Source organism: Hypanus sabinus, chromosome 9 (genome assembly GCF_030144855.1).
Source record: "Hypanus sabinus isolate sHypSab1 chromosome 9, sHypSab1.hap1, whole genome shotgun sequence".
Taxonomy (NCBI): domain Eukaryota; kingdom Metazoa; phylum Chordata; class Chondrichthyes; order Myliobatiformes; family Dasyatidae; genus Hypanus; species Hypanus sabinus.
The window spans coordinates 140951564-140974477 of NC_082714.1; the positions used below are offsets into that span (position 1 = coordinate 140951564).

A 22914-nucleotide genomic window follows, 5' to 3' on the forward strand; every position below is an offset into this window, starting at 1 on the left:
TTTTTTAACTTGACAGTGAATTGCTAAATTTTGGAAAATGCTAGACAATATGCTGAGACATATTGGTATACAAACTTATCAAGTTAGCTAGGATATAAACACATTTATACTAAACTATAAATTTATGACTAAATTAAATACTCAACTTTATGACTAAGCACATTGATGAAGATAGAACAGTAAAGTAGTGTATATGGATTTCAGCAAGGCATTTGATAAGGTACCCCATGCAAGTCTTATTGAGAAAGTAAGCAGGCATGGGATCCAAGGGCACCTTGCTTTATGGATCCAGAAGTGGCTTGCCCACAGAAGGCAAAGAGTGGTTATATTCAGGCCATATTCTGCATAGAGGTTGGTGACCAGTGGTGTGCCTCAGTGATCTGTTCTGGGACCCCTTCTCTTCTTGATTTTTATAAATGACCTGGATGAGGAAGTTGTGGGATGGGTTAGTAAATTTGCTGATGACACAAAGATTGGAGGTATTGTGGATAGTGTGGAGGGCTGTCAGGGATTACAGTGGGACATCGATAGTATGCAAAACTGGGCTGAGAAGTGGCAGATGGAGCTCAACCCAGATAAGTGTGAGGTGGTTCATTTTGGTAGGTCAAATATTATGGCAGAATATAGCATTAACGATAAGACTCTTGGCAGCGTGGAGGATCAGAGGAATCTTGGAGTCCGTGTCTATAGGACACTCATAGCTGCTGAGCAGGTTGACTGTGTCATTAAGAAGGCATACAGTGCATTGGCCTTCATCAGCCATGGGAATGAATTCAAGAACCAAGAGGTAATGTTACAGCTGTATAGGACCCTGTTCAGACCCCACTTGATGTACTGTGCTCAGTACTGGTCATCTCACTACAGGAAGGATGTGAAAACTAGAGGAAAGGTGCAGAGGAGATTTACAAGGAAATTGCCTGGATTGGGGAGCATGCCTTACGTCGAGAATAGGATGAGTGAACTTGGCCTTTTCTCCCTGGAGCAACAGAGGAAGAGAGGTGACCTGATAGAGGTGTATAAGATGATGAGAGGCATTGATTGTGTGAATAGTCAGAGGCTTTTTCCCAGGGCTGAAATGGCTAATGTGAGAGGGCACAGTTTTAAGGTGCTTGGAAGTAGGTACAGAGGGGATGACAGGGGTAAGATTTTTTATGCAGAGAGTGGTGAGTGTGTGGAATGGGCTGCCGGCAACTGTGGTGGAGGTGGCTACAATAGGGTATTTTAAGAGACTCCTGGCTAGGTACATGGAGTTTAGAAGAATAGAGGGCTATATGTAACCCTAGGTAATTTCTAAACTAAGTACATGTTCGGCACAGCATTGTGGGCTGAAGAGCCTGTATTGTGCTGTAGGTTTTCAATGTTTCTATGATATTTGAAGATGATTTTCATAAGATATAGGAGCAGAATTAGGTCATTTGGCCTATTGAGTCTGTTCCATTTAACTAATTTCTGACATAATGTAAACTAAACTGAGGCCATTGTATAAAAAATTATTGATTTCTCTTGATCATCTGTATATTAGTACTTCTTGGAATATGCTTATTTTATTAAATTTTGTCATATAAAATATTAAGACAGTCTCAGATTTAAAAAGACATAGAACCTCTGGTTGCCGAAGGAAACCTCATTCATCATTTAAGAGGATCATGGGTGACGCTGTTACTTTTTCACTTTCCTTCCCTGATTCCTATATCCCTGATTTCTGTATCATCTAAAATTCTATTAATCTTAATATTGGACATACTCGCTGATTTAGCATTCACAATCTTCTACTGCAGAAATTTTAATAACTTGTAACCACTGAATAAAGTGGTTTCTTATCATCAGTCTATCTGACTTTTCCTTTATCTAAAGAACATGCTCACTGGTAAACCTCACTGGTTGAGTGAAGAGAGAGGATATGACAGAAATTTTCAAAGCACTATTCTTAATGATAAGCAAAACTGTCCTGGTATATTTTTCTCAAGAACATTTCAAAACGTTGAGTTTTTTGTAAAATGAAATACAGTTTTTCTTTGTCATTCATCTTGAAGGTAGAAATGTTGGCTACCATACAATGACTCTCCAATAGGGTTATGTAAAATGTAAGGATTTTTAGAGAATTATAAATACATCAGAAAGAACTGTATGCTGTTTCACAAGTAATATTAATGCCATGATGTCTTGTTATTTCCCTTAGTAATGATGACAAAACTGCAAATGTGGGTGGTTTAACACACATGTCTCAAAGTTGTCACTCATTTGCAAAATCTCATCGGCTGCTTTAATTCCAAATTCCACTGAAAAGATACTGAAATTAATTTAACTACAATGACAAAAAGGACAAGGGAGGGCATAGGATAGAGCAAAAATTAATGGGACATTAAAATGATTGGGAAGATTTTACAATCAACTGAAGTCAACTAAAAAAGCCATAAACAGAGAAGACATGAAATATGAAGGTAAGCTAGCCAGTACTATCAAAGAGAACACAAAACTTTTTTTTCAGATGTAAGAAGAGGAAAAGAGAGGTGAAAGTGTGTATCAGACCACTGGAAAACAACACTAGAAAGGCAGTAAAGGTGGACAGAAAAATGGCAGACAAACTTAACAAGTATTTTGTGTCAGTCTTCACTATAAAAGACACTAGCAGTATGCCAGAAATTCTCCTATTACAACGGAAAATATGCTTGAGAAGCTGAAAGGTCTATGGGTAGATAAGTCACCTGGACTAGATGGACTACAACCAAAGGTTCTGAAAGAGGTAACTGAAGAGATTGTGGAGTCATTAGTAATGATCTTTCAAGAATCACTTGATTCTGGAATGGTTCCAGAGGACTGGAAAAACGCAGATGTCTCTCCACTCTTCAAGAAGGGAGGGAGGAGGAAGAAAGGCTAGTTAGATATGGGAAGATGCTCGAGTTCCTTACTAAGGATGAGGATTTGAGGTACTAGGAGGCATATAATAAAATAGTATAGTTTTCTTAAGGGGAAATCTTGCATGTGCATGACAAATTTGTCGAAATTCTTTGAGGAAATAATAGGAAGGATAGACGAAGGAGAATCGGTGGATGTAATTTACTTGCATTTTCAGAAGCTTTTGACAGGGTGCCACACATGAGGCTGCTTAACAAGAAAAAAGAATATGATATTACAGTAAAGATATTAGGATGGATAGAAGAATGGCTGACAGGCAGGCGGGAAAGAGTCAGAATAATGGGGCCTATTCTGGTTGGTGCCGGTGACTAATGATATACGGCAGGGGTTGGTATTGGAACCCCTTCTTTTCACATTATATGTCAATGTGTTGGATGACAGAACTAACAGCTTTGTGGCTAAGTTTGCAGATGATGCAAAGATAGGTGGAGGGATAGGTAGTGTTGAGGAATCACAGAGTCTACAGAAGAACTTGTACATATTCGAGAATGGACGAAGAAATGGCCGATGAAATATAATGCAAGGAAGTGTATAACCATACACTTTGGTACAAAGAATAAAAGAGTAGACTATTTTCTAAAAGGGAGAAAATTCAAAAATAAGAGGTGCAAAAGGACTTAGGAGTCCCTGTGCAGGATTTCCGAAAGGTGAACTTGTAGATTGAGTCAGGAAAGAAAATACAATGTTAGCCTTCATTTCGAGAGGTCTAGAATATAAAAGTAAGGATGTGATGCTGAGGCTTTATAGGGCATTGCGCAGATCATATCTGGAGTATTGTGAGCAATTTTGAGCCTCATGTCTAAGAAAAGATGTGCATTTATTGAACAGGGGCCAGAAGAAGTTCACGAGAATGATTCTGGGAATGAAAGGGGAGAGTGAACATATAAGGTGCATTTGATGTTTCTGGGCCTGTACTCACGGAGCTTTAGAAGAATGAAGTTTCACTGAAACCTGTTTGAACATTGAAAGCCCAGGATGGAATGGATGTGGAGAGGATGTTTCCTATAATGGGGGAGTCTAGGACCAGAGGGCATAGCCTCAAGATAGAGGAATGTCCATTTAGAATGGAGATACAGAGGTATTTCTTTAGCCAGAAGGTGGTAAACATGATGAATTCATTGCCATGGATAGCTGTGAAGGCCAAATCATTGAGTATAGTTAATGTGGAGGTTGATAGTTTCTTGGTTAGTCAGTGTCAAAGATTATAAGGAGAAAACAGGAGAATATGGTTCAGTTAGATAATATGTCAGCCATGATGGAATGTCAGAACTGGCTCGGTGGATGGAATGCCCTAACTTGGCTCCTGTGTTTATGTCTTATTAACCCTATAACCATCCTTTTTATTTTAATTTATGCACTTTTCATACATGGAACTTTATCAAAGGCTTTCTAAAAATCCAAGTTTGTCATACCCACTCATTTTCTCTTACATATTCAATTAGTTAAATTAGTTAAATTAGTTAAATCTAACGTGGGCTTTTCAAACATCTTTTCCTTTCAGAAATCCATGCAGACTGTCCAATCTCATTGAAAACTATCATGCTATCTCATTCTTTCCAACTTCAGGCAATCTCCCCACAAGGAGGTTTATGTATATGTAGTTTTCTCCCTTTTTTTAAATAATGGGATTACGTTTGCCATGCACACTGCAGGAACCTATTCAGAATCTGTAGAATTTGGGAAAAAGAGAACCAATATACCTTCTATTTCCATGATTGCTGCTTCAGTTCTCTGGGATGAAAATTAACTGGCCTTAGAAATTTATCAACTTTCACTACTGTGGTAAACTACATATACCTGTCTGGACACGCCCCTCTGCTGACTGCTCCTGTGGCTCCTCCCACAGACCCCTGTGTAAAGGTGATTGGAGGCATTGGTCCCCCCTCAGTCTTCAGGATGTTGAGTGGTGGTCTCTTGCTGCTAATAAAAGCCTATTGTTCACCTCCCGTCTCCGAGAGTTATTGATGGTGCATCAACTACATTAATTTCTCATGTATTATTTTCTTCCTAATACTATCTTTCTTTAATTTTTCATTCTCATTTGTGTAAAGTTACTTGTATTTGTTTAATTACTCCTCCATTTCTCTGGCCTCTATTACTCCCCTTCCTGACTATAGGAGATCTTCATGACTTTAAGTTTTTTCCCACATATCTATAGAACGGATTTAACAGAAAATGTAACAACTAATGTAATTATTTCATCACACCCACATCCATGCCAAAGGTCAAATTAATGTCAATGATCCATCTTTTCTCTGTATATTTATACCTCTGCTGTCTGTCACATCAATTCAAATATTTTATTGTGTTGCCCAATGGCAAACCATATTGCATAGATCATATATGTCAAAATACTTTAATTTTTGAATATGTTTCTCATCAATATTATAATACTTAAAGATTAAATTTACTCAAGTGATAATTATGTTAGCATCTGGAAGAATTTCACATCAATGCATTATTTTATTGCATTCTCTCCTCATTTATATTTGATAGATTAATAAATCTATTAAAGTAACTGACAAAGGCAATTTTGGAGCATATTTTATATCAGTATTGCTGCCACTGATTCACCAAAGAGGTGACAAAGAAATGGAATTGAGGGTATGAGCATGATTAACAACTCTGCTCATTGAGGGAAAACAAAATACATCTTTAACCACAGTAGTAAATGAATCAATTTCTCATGGAAATCCCTGTGCTCTAATGGTTCATCTGAACCACAGGACAGAAGTACCAAAGGTGTTTTCTACTCTGACATTTGTTTAGCATTAGAAACTAAAGGAGAATTTCTATCACTCTGACCTCATTTTCTACAGATTTAGAAAACAATTAGAGAATAAAAAGAAGCATACTATCAGGAGGAGAACTAAAGGCATTTCGCAATATGTTCCTTCTTTTCATAGAGTAGGTTCTTTGCCCCATTTACTTGGGACGGGTTACAATTTTACTTTGAACTTATTTGAAGAGGCTTGGAAAAATATGCTTTTAATTTTGGTTGCAAAAGAAACTATGGATTTTATGCTGGGAGAGACTTTAATATGCGTAACACACTAATCATTAAAGAGGAGGCATGCTGAGTTTAGGTGGGCTGGCTATTATAGAGCTAACTTGCTGTGCTGAATTATACGGCATCAGTAAAAAGCTCAAAATTATATCATAATGATCTACCTTTGTTAATAATTTATTGAGCCCTAATAAATGACTGGCAACTGAGCATGCATACTTTATAATGCACATGTGCCAGTCACATACAATTGAGTCAACCTTTTTTTCCCATCAATCTTTGGAATTCAGATTGAAACCTCTCTCAAACCAGTTCTAAGACATTGACCTTGGGTTCTGCATTTCTGACTATTTTACACTTTTGCCATGGTCCTTTAAAGCAGTGGTCAGAGAAGCTTTAAGAAAAAGCTGACAAGTAGTTGCCCCCAGTATCTCTCAAAAGTCCATGTTACGTTGCTGGTAAAAGAAAAATAATTTGGGCACTTACCATCCTCTTCTGTTTGTATAACAATTTCATCACTATCTTTCCTTCCTTCTGGGTTTACCAATACCAGTCGAAGTTTCACTGTGGTGTATGGATGCAGTCCCCGCAATGTATAGTGGGATGATGTTTGCATCAGTTCTTCTGCTGTATATTCCCGATGACCAAGCACATACTGGTACTGAACTGTCAAGTTGTAGCTATGGCAACGAGTGACTGCATAACCAAATGGTTCCCAATGAATAGTTAACTGACGAGATCGGACATCCACAACTTCCACACTCTGAGGTCCATGGACAGGATCTAGGAAAAATAAAAATAATACTATATTATAATTAGAAGCATGCAGGCCCTTAACCTGATCTCATAACAGAAAGGTAACATCAAAACTACTTGCTAATCATGCTTCCAAGCACTGAGGGCTGAGATATTAACAACTATATGAGGAATAGCAGTATTCATCCAATTCAATATTGACTAATTTTTACAATTTAGGCTGAATAAAAACTTTAATCTTATATAATCTTTAACTAGAAATGGCTGTCTATCTTCTTGAAGTTGAGTATTTTGAAAAGAGAATTGTCATTATATCTCCAAGGCTGATCTCTCAGCTACACTTGTTAGCTGATAGAATCTGCTGTTCTGATTTTTTTCCAGGTCAGATGAAAGACCATCAGCCTGAAGTATTATTTCTGTTTTCCAGCATCAGCTATTGCACTGGTTTTCAAATGTGCATGAATCAAACACAAGAATTAAATATTTGAGTGTCAAACGTCAAACAAAGGAAAGCAAATTTTATCAGTAGAAGTACTTTTTATAGGCCTGTAAATATGATGCCACTTAAAAGTTACAATCCAGGTTTCAGTGGCCATCAGTTGGAAGTTACAGAAAAGAAAGCAAAGGAGTAAACAATAATTAATTACTAAAAGAAAAGAAAGGATATTTCAATTGATGCACAATGTGAGACGGTCAGGGGCAACGTCAGCATTTTTTGCCCATCCCTATCTGCCCTTGAGAATTCACAGTGAGCCTTGAACATTTAATGAAGGCCCTCGTGGATCACAGTTTGGTTGTTTCCAAGATTTTATAAAGCAGTGGCAGAAAATGGCTGGCACATTAACAAACCAGGAATGTCTGTAACTTAGTGGGATTCTTCATGTTGCTGGACTCTGCTGCCCTTGAGCTCTTAGATACCTCAAAGAAGCTCTTGAGGTATATAGAAAAACATTTAACAAATGATATTGGCAGAAGGCTTCATTTTTAAGAACAGCAAATTGAATGCAGTGTTATAGCAATCATCCTACTTTTGACCTTGTGATGGAGGCAAGGTAATTGATAGAGCAGTTGAAGTTAGATTTGGTCTAGGAAATAGTCACAAGGACCATCTGCAGCTGGTCCTTGCATTTGAGGCAGTTGCCCTCCATTAATCACAAGGTTATTCAGTTGTGTAAAGAGTGGCTCCCTCCTTTTCTCTCCATTATTTCCTACTACACTTTTATTTGTGATACACAGTGTGACATATATTCAAATGATCACTTGACAAAATAGGTAGCTATTCTTATTTTAACTCAGATATATCCTGTGGCAATCCAAATGAAGTAACATTAAATTATTTTTTTCTGTTAATGCATTGAGACAGGTGTGATATTTTACCCCTGGGTAGATAAGTCATGATGGAGGATTATCTGGTTCAAAGTATCACTTTTTGGGCTTAGATGGGGAAAGATGCTTGGGACCCTATGGATTCCTTTTGAGGTCTCCACTCATCCCCAGTTTGGTGATCACATTCACACAAGATGCGTTACCAGCAGTACAGATGAGATGAAAAAAAGGAATTTTCCCTGGTTCTCATGTTCCTGCAGAAGTTATTAATAGCAGAGACTGGAAAGAGTCAGAGAAATTGCATTATGAAAACATATTGATTATCTTTACCTTGTTCCAAAGTAGCTTTCCTAACTGTCTTCAGCCGTATATGTTTCTGAGCTAGCCTTGGTTTGATCTCCAGGTTGGATGTATATCGGCATTTACTAATTCCCTTTCTTTCCTATAATGTTATATGCTTTCATTGGGTACAAATTGGCATGAATTCCCACGCTCCTTTATAGGCAGAATTTTTACTGATGACAATAGTGATGGGAGCACCGCCAGGGTCACCCATCACTTAAACCGTAACAATTAATATTTCAGAAATGAATATTTACCTATTATAATGAGGAAACCACAAATCAATCCATTAAACTGATCCTTGTGGCTATAGCATGACAATAGAGCTAACCATCTATCAGTTAAATTGAGGAAATATCACACTTTCCCATTAGGTCATGATGTCACTCAGTGCAGCAATAACATAATTTATGCTTGCCAACTTCAATTATACTTCTGCTCACTGATTTTCTTCTATATTATGTGGAACCTGTAGGGACTGAAACTGCATTCAATACTCATCCAGTTGGAAGGATATGGGTGAATTCAGGTCTCTTATGTTATTCAGCTTAGACCTAGTAGTTAATTAGTGTGTCCAATTGATTCCCAAGGTGCCCCATGCTTCCTACCTTTGCCATCATCTTAGCTCTAGTACTGGCAATATAGCTCTAATTAAGAATACCATATGGACAGTTCTATACAATGGGACTGCAGTGACAAAGGAATTCCACAGAGATTATAATTGTCTTATTCTTAATGCCTACTTAATGCTGGAATTATCTTAAATAAACAAACTCAATTAAAAAGACCCTACTAACAATATTGAAAACTAACAGATGAATTCATTTCCTCCACATTGTGGTTACAATGAACTATTAAATATATCACATATAGAACAATAACTTGATTTAAGATTTACATTAATCAAAACATTTGACATGTCTTTTGCAATATGGTTTAAGTCAGTGTTCAGTGGAAAATAGCATGTTCAGAGCATTCAGCTTCAGGTAATCTTCTCCATGCTTAAAGTTGGTATTTTTCAATCTGATGTATAGGAAATACATAAGGACTCAGCTGTTTCTCTTCTCGTCTCTGTATTGCTGGATATTAATTTTAAAAGCATTAATTTTAAAATCTGTGATCTGATACCACTTGATCTACTACACAAATATAACTTCACCATCAGTGGTACTTCAGCCTTCAGCAAAATGTTTTGAACTATTGCCTATCTTCCATGAACACCTTGCTTCGATGTATAATGTTACCATTTATTTCCTTCAGCATGTTGGAGCAGCTGTCAGAGTTTTGTACATAGTCTAACACCTCTAAGTGCACTTATAGTTCTCCACAACTTTATAGTTAAGCTCCATGTTATAAAAAAATCTTCTGTGGTAGGACACAAGAGTACAACACACAGTTGTGATTACATAGTTTTTTTTTCTTTGCTTAAAAAAAAGGCTGGAATTATAGATTGCAATTCCCTTTCTTTTTAGGATTACATCACAGTCTGTCGCTCTCTCTTGCTTGCGGTGCCCGAGGGTATGTCTTTGCATTCAAGTGATCTCTCTCTCCCTCGATGTTGTAGCCGGATGGCGCCAGAGCAAAAGTTAATCAACACAGACTGTAGATTTGAATTCTAATTCAGGATTATGATCTGTTCTAGTTCTGGTCGCTCCCTTCTTGATAATACTTTTGGGGAATTTTTGAATCAAGGCGTCCCACAGATAATGAACACTGAGTTGACCTGAACTGAAATATGCCTTTTGATTTTGTGGTTTATAGCATGTGTGTTCACTTTTTTTTGGGGTGACATTTGTGCGATTTTTTGTGCGTGTGGGGAAGGGGGGGTTGGTGTCTGATGTTTTTCCCTTGAAGAGGTTGGTTCTGTGATTCTTTGTTTTGTTACTGTCTGTGGGGAAGATGAATTTCAGGGTTGTATGCTTATAGCTGTACTTCGAATCTTGGCTACATTGCTTCTTTAATTCTTAAGTACAACTACAATGTCAAAGCTATTAGGATACACATGGTTATAATATAATTTTTTGAAATATCACAAAACTCTTGGATACACATTAACCTAATCCAACACCAATATGTTTCTTCATTTAGTTTTAGACTCCCATCAAAAATGTATTTTTGTGGAATTGGTAACATGATTTTTGAGTTAATTTAGTAATCTGTACAAAATGGGGAAAGAGACTTCCAACATTACTTTGAAATCCTTCAATATTTTCATTAATGATCTAAACCAGGGGTTCCCAACCTTTTTTATGCCATGGACACCTACTATTAACAGAGGGGTTTGTGGTCCCCAAATTGGGAACCCCTTCTAAACGAAAGCACCTAAGGCCTGACCTTCACTTTTGAAAAGGAAGAAGAGGCAGGATATGTACCTAAAAGTATCAAAGGGATGAGGCTGCTGGAGTGGGAACAGAAGGGTGGTTTGCAAGTAGGAAACCAAAGCTCTTTGGAAAGGAATCTTTGAGGAGGATACAAAGAATCTACAAAGGGATATGATCAGGTGAAGTAAGTCAGAGGAAGTGACAGGTGATAATGTTATATTGAACAAAAACCACATGCATTTGGTAGGAAAATGGAAAAACAGAATGCATAATTAATGTTTGTTGAATGCTGGGAAATTGGAGGGAATATAGATTTAGGATGAATTTTTATGATAACTGACAAGACAGAATGTATTTTTTTAAAAGAGTACCCAATTTTTTGCTTTTTAAAACATCAAGTTATATCAAAACAAAGGTCTGCTGATTCTGGAAATCTGAAATAAAAAAAAACAGGAAATACTGGAAATACTCTCAGGACAGGCAACATCAGTGGAATGTCAGTATTTCAGATGGAGGATCATTAGTGCATTATAAAGAACTGATACATAAATTGTCTAATCAATGTTTATATAATGATGAAGGAAAAAAATAGTCTTTGACCATAAAACCATAAGTCATAGGAAGAGAATGAGGCCATTTGGCCCATGAAGTCTGCCGTTCCATTCAATCACAGCTGATTTACTATTCCATCTTAATCCCATACTCTTGCCTTCACCCCGTAACCTCTGATACCCATACTAATCAAGAAGCTATAAGCCTCCACTTTAAAAATACCCAGGGACTTGGTCTCTGCATCCATCTCCAGCAATGAATTCCTGAGATTCACCACCCTCTGGCTGAAGGAATTCCTCCTTGTCTCTATTCTAAAGAGACATCCTTTCATTCTAGGCTGTGCCCTCTGTTTGTGAACCTTCCCACTACTAGAAACATGTTCTCCTCTTCCACTTTATCTAGGACTTTCAATATTTGCCAGGTTTGAGATTCCCTCTCATCCTTCTAAACTGCAGTGAGCGCAGGCCCAGAATCATCAAACACATTGTCTTTGTTCGTTACTTTCTTGCAAACCTCCTCCGGACCCTCTCCAATGCCAGCATATCCTTTCTAAGAGAGGGTGCACAAAATTCCTCCAATATTCCAAATGAGTCTGACCAAAACCTTAAAAATCTTCAGAATTACATCCTTGCTTTTATAATCTAGTCCTCTTGAAATGAATGGAAAAATTGCTTTTGCCTTCTTTACTACTGGTTCATGCTGAAGGTTAAACTTAAGGGAATCCTGCACTAGGAATGGACCTGGTGTTGGGTTTTGAGACTGACTAGGTTACTGAATTTTCAGTGAGTGAGCTGTTAGGAAACAGTGACAGACAGACAGACAGACATACTTTATTGATCCCAAGGGAAATTGGGTTTCGTTACAGTCGCACCAACCAAGAATAGTGTAGAAATATAGCAATATAAAACCAGAAATAATTAAATAATAACAACAATAATAAGTAAATTATGTCCAGGACCAGCCTATTGGCTCAGGGTGTCTGACACTCCAAGGGAGGAGTTGTAAAGTTTGATGGCCACAGGCAAGAATGACTTCCTATTACGCTCAGTGTTGCATCTTGGTGGAATGAGTCTCTGGCTGAATGTACTCCTCTGCCTAACCAGTACATTATGGAGTGGATGAGAGACATTGTCCAAGATGGCATGCAACTTGGACAGCATCCTCTTTTCAGACACCACCGTCAGAGAGTCCAGTTCCACCCCCACAACATCACTGGTCTTATGAATGAGTTTGTTGATTCTGTTGGTGTCTGCTACCCTCAGCCTGCTGCCCCAGCACACAACAGCAAACATGATAGCACTGGCCGCCACAGCCTCGTAGAACATCCTCAGCATCGTCCGGCAGATGTTAAAGGACCCCAGTCTCCTCAGGAAATAGAGATGGCTCTGACCCTTCTTGTAGACCACCTCAGTGTTCTCCAGTTTATTGTCAATTCGTATCCCCAGGTACTTGTAATCCTCCACCATGTGCACACTGACCCCTTGGATGGAAACAGGGGTCACCGGTCCCTTAGCCCTCCTCAGGTCCACCATCAGCTCCTTAGTCTTTTTCACATTAAGCTGCAGATGATTCTGCTCGCACTATGTGACAAAGTTTCCCACCATAGCCCTGTACTCAGCCTCATCTCCCTTGCTGATGCATCCAACTATGGCAGAGTCATCAGAGATCTTCTGAAGATGGCAAGACTCTGTGCAGTAGTTGAAGTCTGAGGTGTAGATGGTGAAGAGAAAGGGAGACAAGTGGAGAAAGTGGTGAAGAGAAAGGGAGAAAGGGCTCCCTGTGGAGCCCCAGTGCTGCTGACCACTCTGTTTGACACACAGTGTTGCAAGCACATGTACTGTGGGATGAGGAAGGATGCCTTCCACAGCACAGGAACCCTCTGGAGACTCAGGCTCAGGTTGAAGACATGGTATAGTACTCCATATAGCTGGGGGGGGGGGCACAGGCTTTGAGCACCCTGGGGCTGACACCATCTGGGCCTGCAGCCTTGCTTGGGTGGAGATGTTTCAGCTGTCTTCTCACCTGTTCAGCCGTGAAGCCCACCATGGAGGTTTCAGGATGACAGCTCCTTAAGATTATAAATATAGATAAGGGTAAGTATGGACCCTAGTGGGAGAATATTAAATTGGAATATGGCAAACTATGAGAACATTAGGCAGGAGAAAGGGAGAGTTAATTGAGATCAGATGTTTTTAGACATCCACATCTGACACGTAGAAGGTGTTTAAAGACCAACCACACACAGGTATGTTCCAGTCAGAAGAAAGGTAAAGAACCTTGGTTGTCAAGGAAGGTGATGAATCTAGTCAAGAGGAAATAGGACAAATATTTAAATCTTAGGAAGCTAGAATCAAAGACAGTCCTTGAGGGTTATAAAGAAACCAGAAAAGAACTCAAGAAGGGAATTAAGGAAGTCAGGATGGACCATGAAAAATTTTTGGCAAGTAGGATTAAAGATAATCCCAAGGCATTCAATACACATATTAGAACCAATAAGATAACTAGGGAAAGGGTAGGACCACTCAAGAATAAAGGAGGAAATATTTGTTTGGATGCGGGGGGGCGGGGGATGAGGTCCTTAGTAAGTACTTTACATCAGTATTTACCAAGCAGAAGGGGAGATCAGTCCAAGAGTAGTAATATGGTAGGGAATATTGAATGAAAGGAGGAGGTAGTGCTGAGTCTCTGAAGAGCATTAAGGTGTCTAAGTCCATAGGCCTGATGGGACATACTCAGGTTATTGAGAGACGCAAGTGAAGAGATTGCTGTGGCCTAAACCAATATCTTTTTGTCTTCTCTAGCCATAAGCGAGGTCCTGGAGGAATGACAAGTAGTTAATATTGTTCCACTATTCAAGAATAGAACGACGAATAATCTTGGAAACTGCAGACCGGTGTCACACAGCAATGGTAGGGAAGTTACTGGACAGAATTTTTAGGGATAGGAATCATGAGTGTTCAGAAAACAATGTCCTAATTAGAGAGAGCTAGCAAGGCTTTGAGTGAGTGAAGTTTTTTTTAACAAGGGATGAGGGTGATTGATAAGGGTAGAGTTGTGGGCATCCACATAGTCCCTTATGGGAAGCTCATCTGGAAAATTAAGGTGCATAGGATCAATGGTGAAGTGGCCATTTAAATTCAGAACTAGCTTGGCCATGGAAGACAAAGGCTAATGATTGGAGGGACTTATTCTAGCTGGAGCTGTGTGATAAGTGATATTACATAGGGATCTGTATTGGGATGTCTGCTGTTTGTGATTTATATAAATGACCTGGTTGAAAATGTTCAAGATTCTTTTATTATCCAAGAATGTATCAGTTATGCAACTTTGAGATTTGCCTGCTCACAGGTAGCCACAAAGCAAGAAATCTGAAAGAACCCAATTAAGGAAAAAACAAATAAATATAAAAATATAATGCCAACACTTGATGTACAAGAGAAAGAAACAAAAATCATGTAAACAATTGAAGTGAACAGCAACAGCATTCTGAACCAAAATTGATGAGTAGGTTAGTATATTTGTAAAGGTTAGGAAGATTGATGGTGTTGTGGATAGAATAAATGACTGGCAAAGAATACAGTGGAATATCAATCAGTTACAAATATGGGCGGTAAAATGGCTAATGGAGATTAACCCAGACAAATGTGAAATTTTGCACCTTGGTTGGTCTAATATAAAGAGACTGTTAATGAGCAGAGGGATCTTGAGGTCCAAGGTCATAGCTCCCTGGAAGTCGCTGCACAGGTTGATAGGGTGGTTAATCAGAGGATGTTGTGTACTTGGATTTTCAGAAGGCCTTTGGCAAGGTGTCACACATGGAACTACAGGAAAGATACTACATGGATAAAGCAGTGGCTAATTGGCAGGAGGCAAAAGTAGGAATAAAATGACCCTTCTCTTTTCGACTGCTGTTGACTAGTGATGTTGCACAGGGTCTGTGTTGGGACTGCTTCTATTTTACATTACATGGCAATGACTTGGATGACAGAATTGATGACTTTGTTGAAAAGTTTGCAGGTGTCATGGTTAGTATTGATGGGCAGGTATTTTTGAGGAAGTAGAGAGGTGACAGAAGGACTTAGATTAGGAGAATGGTCAAAGTAGTGGCCGATGGAATACAGCATCAGGAAGTGTATGGTCAGGCACTTTGGTGTGAGAAATAAAAGGATAGACTATTTTCTAAACGTAGAGAAAATATAAAAATCTGAGATGCAAAGGGACTTTGGTGTCATTGTGCAGATTTCCCTAAAGGTTAATTTGCAGGTTGAGTCAGCGGTGAGGAAAGCAAACGTGATGTTGGCATTCATTTCAAAAGGACTAGATGTAATGCTGAGGTTTTATAAAGCACTGGTGAGGCCTCACTTGGAGTATTGTGAGCAGTTTTGGGCCCCTTATCTTAGAAAAGATAAAATGAGATTGGAGAAGTTTCGAAAGAGGCCCACAGAAAATATTCTGGGATTGAAAGATTTGTTAGATGAGGAGCATTTGATGGCTCTGGGCCTGTACTCACTGGAATCCAGAAGAATGAGGGGTGACCTAATTGAAACCTATCAATGTTGACAGGCCTCAATAGACTTGATATGGAGTGAATGTTTCCTATGGTGGGAGTGTCAAAGACTAGAACACACAGCCTCAGAATAGAGGGGTATCCTTTTAGAATGGAGATGAAGAAAAATTCATTTAGCTGGAGTGGTGAATCTGTGGAATTTGTTGCCACAGGTAGCTGTGGAGGCCAAATCTTCAGGTATATTTAAGGCACAGTGTGATTACTCAGGGCATGAAGGGATATGGGGAGAAGGCAGGAGATTGGTGCTGAGAGGGAAAATGGATCAGCTATGATAAAATGGTGGAGAAGACTCAATGGGCCAAATGGCTTAATTCTGCTCCTATATTTTATTCTTAAAAGCCTATAACCTGCTTGGCTTTATTAGTTAAAGCATTGAGTTCAAAAGTAGCTACATAAAACTCCAGTTAGGCTATATCTGGAGTACTGCATATAGCTCTAGTCATCCCATTATAGGAAGAACATAAAGACTTTGAAGAGAGTGCAGAAAGTTTACCAGGATATTGCCTGGATTGGAGCATATATTATAAAGAAAAGTTGGACATACTTTGGATGTTTTCTCTGGAGTGGTGAAGGCTGATGGGAAATCTAATAGAGGTTTATAAGATTATGAGAGCTATAGATATAATATATATATAGTAGACAGGCAGTATCTTTTTCCTAGGGTTGAAATGTAGAGGCAGATATATTAGAGATTTTTAAGAGACATTTAGAAGATGTTTTAAGAGGCCGATGAGCCTGACATCAGTAGTGGGAAGGTTAGATTCGAAGGGGCCAGATTTATGTACTTAGATAGACATGGATTGATTAGGGGTAGTCAGCATGGCATCCTGTATGTCTAGCCAATCTTACAGAGCTTTTCGAGGAAGTTACCAGGAAAGTTGATGAAGGCAAGGCAGTGGATGTTGTCTACATGGACTTTAGCGAGGCATTTGACAAAGTCTCGCATAGGAGGTTGGTTAAGAAGGTTCAGTCACTTGGCATTCAAGATGAGGTAGTAAGTTGGTTTAGACATTGGCTTTGTGGGAGAAGCCAAACAGTGGTTGTAGATGGTTGTCTCTCTGACTGGAGGCCTGTGACTAGTGGAGTTTTACAGTGATCAGAGCTGTGTGCATTGTGCTGGTTGTCATCTATATCAGCAAATCTGGATGATAATGTGGTTAACTGGATCAGTGAATTTACAGATGACACCAAGATTAGAGGTATAATGGACAGTGAGGAAGCGGGATCTGAACCAGCTGAAAAAATGCCAGATAGAATTTAATGTAAACAAGTGCAAGGTGTTGCACTTCAGTAGGACCATCCAGGTTTAGGTCTTTCACTGTGAACAGAAGGGCACTGAGACTTGCAGTAGCACAAAGGGATCCGGGAACACAGTTTCATAATTCATTGGAAGTGGCTTCACAGGTAGATAGGGTTGTAATGAAAGCTTTTGGTACATTGGCATTCATAAGTCAAAGTATTGAGTATATGAGATGGGATGATTTGTTGAAGTTGTGTAAAACATTGGTTAGGCCTAAATTGGAGTATTGTATGTAGTTTTTGTCACCTATCTGACAGAAAGATGTTAATAAGGTTGAAAGAGTACAGAGAAAATTGGCAAGATTGTTGTCAAGACTGGAGGACCTGAGTTAAGGAAGGATTGACTAGGTTAGGAATTCATTCCTTAGAAACGTATGAGATTTGATAAAGGTATAAAAAATTATGAGGGGAATAGATAAGGTAAATGCAAGCAGGCATTTTCAACTGAGTGTGGGTGGGACTACAAGTAGAAGTCATGGGTTAAGGGCAAAAGGTGAAAAGTTTAAAGGGAACATGAGGGGAAACTTCTTCACTCAGAGGGTTGTGAGATTGGAATGAGCTGCCAGCCCAAGTGGTGCGTATGAGTTCTAATTCAATCTTTAAGGGAAGCTTGGATTGGTACATGGACGGTAAGGGTATGGAGGGCTATGGTGCCTGTGGTCAATGAGAGAAGGTAGTTTAAATGGCTTGGCATGGACTAGATGGGCTGAAGGGCCTGTTTCTGTGCTGTACTTTTCAATGACTCTAAAGGCATATGAATGTGGTGGAACTGGAAGAACACGGACATTGTGTTGGCAGAGGGTATTAGATTAGTTTGCATTTGATTACTAATTTATTTGGTTCGGCACAGTATTATGGGATGAAAGGCCTATTCCTATGCTGTACAGTTCTTTGTTCTATAACTCCCTAGTCATTTTGCATCTCAGATTTCCAACTTCATTCCCCATTTAGAAAATAGTCTTTGCCTTTATTCCTCCTAGTAAAGTGGGTGGCCATACACTTCTCTGCGGTATATTCCATCTGCCACATTGCTCATTTACCCATCCTGTCCAATTCTTCCACAGACTCACTGCTGCCTCAAAACTCCATGACTTTCCATCTAACTTTGTATCATCTGTAAACTTGGCCACGGAGCCAAGTTTGGCTATTTCTTCTGTTTATTAGGTCAGAGAGGACTAAAACACACAAGCTTAAGTTGTCACACATCCGGGCTAGATGTCCTGAGCTATTTCATTGACAGAGTCTAGTCAGTCTGTGGATGATGACCCACACTATTGATTATGATTTACTGAACCAATTCAAGGTAAAGCTGTCCCTATTTCTTAAAAGTTACTAAAAATCAGTAATTCTGGATATTCTCACAGCCCAAATTAACTTTTACATTAATTTTGATCAAGTAGAGCACTCACAGAAGACCTTTGTCTCAACTTGGTCAATTTAGTAGATTTAGCCTTTTCCTGTAGGTCGTGGGGGTGGGGTGCTGTTTATTGTGATAGTACATCTCAATATTGTGTCAAAAACTGGCTAAACCACAGAGTCCTATCCTATCCAAAACTGTTTGCAAAGAAGATTAAAAAATTAGGTTCATTAATGAAAGCAATTTGAATACTTGTTAAGTGTATAATAATCATACAATTAACCTAAAATGGCAAATAGCTTCCAAACAATTAGTTATTTACTCCATTCATTTATTCCGTGCCCTCAAATTAGTTTAATATGTTGGAACCAGGATCCAAATCAACTTAGGTCAGATTTGGAAGCAACCAAGAATAACATTTAAAGTACTGTTTTAGCCACTTTTTTTGAATTGGCAACATTTCTGATCGATCTAGAGTTTATTAAGCAGCTCAGTGCTGACAGACAATGAATAGACAGCACGTGTACACTTTGACAGATTCCCTGTTGAGTCCTATAGTAGGAGAAGGATCCCAATGGAAATATTTCAGTAAGAGGTCCATCTGTCTAAAGTAAGATTGCCAGCCTTTCCTTTGAAGACATACTCAAAAACAAAACTAGCAGGGCTCCAGCAACTAATCACAGGGACACTATGTCATCTTTGCTATCTATACCTACCTAGTCATTGAATTTTCAAATTGGATATAACAGACAAATAGCTGAAGATCATTTCCCCTAATGAATCCTATCCAAATGGATAGGATTCTAATGAATTCAAATAAATTTATCCATTAAAAGTGTGTTGAAGATTGAAATTATTTTGTCAACAATTTTTGAAATATTTTAATAATTATTGGGGAAAAGACATACTTTTAATTTACTCATCCGTTAATCCCTTCAGTGATCTTACAATGTATGCATTTTTTAAAAACTGCCTTATTTTGCTACCCTGGACAGCAGCAAACAGGCTCAATCAACAGTTTAAATTGATTACATACTTTGTACAGCACAATACTTATCTGGAATTATTCACACATTTCTTTGTCTTTTATAAATAATAACATATACAGAATGAAACTTAACAAAGCTTTTTAATATACATGCTAATGTAGAAATTCTCCACAGATAAAGTCACAGTCATAGAAGTGCACACCACAGAAATAGACCCGTCAACATATCAAGTTACTGTTCACCTTTTTCCCCCAACTACGGTGACTTCATTTGCCTATATTAGGTTTATGCCTTGGCTATTCAAGAGCCTTTCTAAATGCCTCTTAAACATAGGGATTGTATGTGATTTCACCATCTTGTCTGTCAATGAGTTCCAATTATTAACCCATCTCTATGTCAAGGAAAACAATTCTTTCTCAAATTGCCTTCAATTCTCTTTCCTCACACATTAAAATTTATACCCACTTTATCTAGATGCCTCCTCTATGCAAACATACTCTTAACTATTTATCATGACTATTAATCATATAATTTGAAGTACCTCTGACCCTCTTTCATGCCAAGGAAAACAAGGACAGCCTATCCATTCTCTCCTCATAACTAAAATCCATTCAAGATAATATCCTGATGAATCTTTGAAGTCTCTCTAGTCTAACTGTATCCTTCCTATGATGTGGCAAAGAAAACCACACATAGGGCTTCAAGTATGGTCTAATCATACTTGAAGTATGCTTTGGAAAGTTGCAACATGATTTCCAAAATTATTCAGTGCAAAATTATTCTATGAAGGCAAGAATGCCAAATGCTTTCTTCATCATCTCAGCTACAATCTTACTAATCATGCCTCCTAGATTCACATCCAAATCTTCAATATATATCATGGAGAAAGACATCCCAGAACCAATTCCTACAGCACACCATTGGTCATAGTCTTCACTCTTTCACTGCCACCATCTGCCTTCTATAACCTTGAATCCTGTGTTTCTTAAACTTATGAATCATCCTCCCAAGCAGAACCTTGTCAACTGACTTACAATGTAATTTGCAGTGGAAATCCCTTTCAGCTCTCCAGTCAAAATATGTTTTGCCTTACACACGATAATTCATACTTGTTTAAAGAAGAGAAGCAACAATAATCTTCATAGCCAATCAAACTGAAGTACAGTATTTTGAGAGTCCAAACAACAATAATACAAGTTTGATTATTAAATTCATTTGTTCGGTTATGCAGAGAAAATGAAATAAAGTGTAAGAAAGAGTGGATGAAACAAAAGATGTAAAAGTTATACAAAATAATTTTTTAAAACCTCATGGATTGAGAATCACATCTAAAGATTTTTTTCATGCCTGAAATGCTATTTGTCAGTAATTAAGATGTATCATTGTCTTAAATGGAGCCTGAAACTGAAATAGACAAGCCCAACTTTTCCCAAGTTTACCTTAGTTATTAGTGCAGCAATTTCAGATAATTTAATGTATTTGACTAGGAACTTGAGGAAAAGAAAATCATTGCAGGTAACAAGTTGCAAACGTTTGTATTTGACTGAATATACAGGTGTTGGACATTAGAGTCATATTATGTGCAAATATAAAGAATTCTGATGGTCATGCTCTTCATTTGATAACAAAATTCTTACCCAATGCTAAACATATGTGTAATGTTTTACAGTGAAAATTATTGTTTCTTATTGAACAAATTTATAGAGGATTTTGACACTCAAGCAGATTTTTATTCTTGGGAGATTCGACAGTTAGGAGAGCAGCAGAAAAAAGTGCATCAGTAATTTCCTGTCTGTAGAAAAGCCAACAAAATCCACCTTGCAATTGATTGCAAGGCTCCTGATGTCATTAAACTGGTTATTTGGAAATTAAAACAGCAAGTAGTTGTAATCTTATTTGTAACCAGAAGCCTAGCAACACTTACAGCCGTCAGGAAATGTAAAGGAGGCTTGACTGAAAAGTGAAGCAGCAAAGACGATACAGCGATGAACAACGAATGATCACTTTAATAATGGACTGCAAAAATAACAAGCCTTGAGGGACCATGAAACAAGAGAGAAAGGATTCAAAACACCAAAGGCAACAAGATAACTGAAGGTAGGAGCAACTGCTTGAGGCTGGCTGGTTCGATGGTGACCAAGGACTGTGGATGAGACCCAGCCAGCACCCGATGGCTCAGGACAAGCTGAACGGGTCCAGTGGTACTCCTCAATGAGCAATGGATCAAAATGAAACTGGATGGTACCCAAGATGGACTGGACCCCTCTGGGCTGCACCCTTCCCATTCAACCAGGTACTGCACACCCCATCCATGACCATGTGAATCTATTCACCATCAAATCATGTACAGTGGACCACCTTCCACCAGCATTGGTTCTGAAGGCACAGAGTCAGGTGTGTTGAGTGGTCCATGGGTAATAGGCTTCAGGCAGGGCACATGGAAGTTAGATGTAATCCTGGGAGATGGTGGCAGCTAGACATGGTAAGTGACTGGATTGATGTGATGATAATCTTGAAGGGACCAATGAACTGGGGCGAGAGCTTGCAGACACAGTCTCCAGACCAGAATAGACTGGTTGGGTGCTGCTGGTGTTTACCCAGGTGGAAGTAGGTGCAGTTGCCAGCCCTCCATACCCTCTTCCAAATACTTTGGCAGAGGCATACAAGGGCCAACAGGGAACAACAAAGGTTGGTGGCCATGAAGCACTTCAAAGGGTGACATGCCCAAGGCAGAGGAGATGTGTAGATTGTGGGTCAATTTGGCCCAAACCAGATACTTCTACCATGAGCTGGCAAAGCATCGCACCTACTGATTGGCTCTTTATGACTGATTGTTGGTCTGCAGATGATAGCCAGTGGACAAAGGCTCACCGGAAGTGGGAGGTGAATTGTGGACTCTGGTCCCACACCATATCCTGAAGGAAACCATGAGGACAAATGACATGTTGGAGAACCAGGTCTTCCAACAGTGGTTAACAGAAGTTTGGGGAGAACAATAAAGTGAGCTGCCTTGGAGAAATGGTCTACCAGTCTTAAGATCACCATGGTACCATTGGAAGGTGGCAAACCTGTGATGAAATCAATGGCGATGTGGGACCAGGATCCCAGAGGGCAGCAGGTTCAAGGAATTGGACTGGGCACATTGAGAGCAGGCAGTGACAAGCTGATATTAATCTGCGATCATGGTTGGCCCCCAGAACCAGCATCACAGAAAATCCAGAGTCCATCGTGCACCTGGATGGTCCGAGAGGGGTGAGGAGTGGGCCCACCGGAGTGCCTCAGAGCTTACAGCTGCTGGTATGTACATGCAGTTGTCGGGCATGTCGGCTGGAGCAGGCTCATGCTGCCGGGCCTGGCTGACCTGGTTATCAGAAGACTGGGGCGAGGATCTACCGTAACGGGACAGCGAGTCTGTTGAGATTGGTGAGCAGATGGTCAATAGTTTCCTGCTCCTTCTGGATCAAGTACTCATGTTGGTGGGT

The 22914-nt window shown here is 39.1% G+C and overlaps 1 protein-coding gene across 7 annotated transcripts in view; it reads right to left on the reverse strand.

The window, feature by feature from the left end:
• ptprt (protein tyrosine phosphatase receptor type T) overlaps positions 1-22914 on the reverse strand; it is a 1496000-nt gene that overhangs the window by 463590 nt on the left and 1009496 nt on the right. For all 7 annotated transcript variants that reach the window (XM_059980706.1, XM_059980710.1, XM_059980709.1 and 4 more), the window contains exon 8: positions 6410-6706. In XM_059980706.1, the coding sequence (XP_059836689.1) occupies positions 6410-6706 (297 nt within the window). The remainder of the gene's footprint in view (positions 1-6409; positions 6707-22914) is intronic.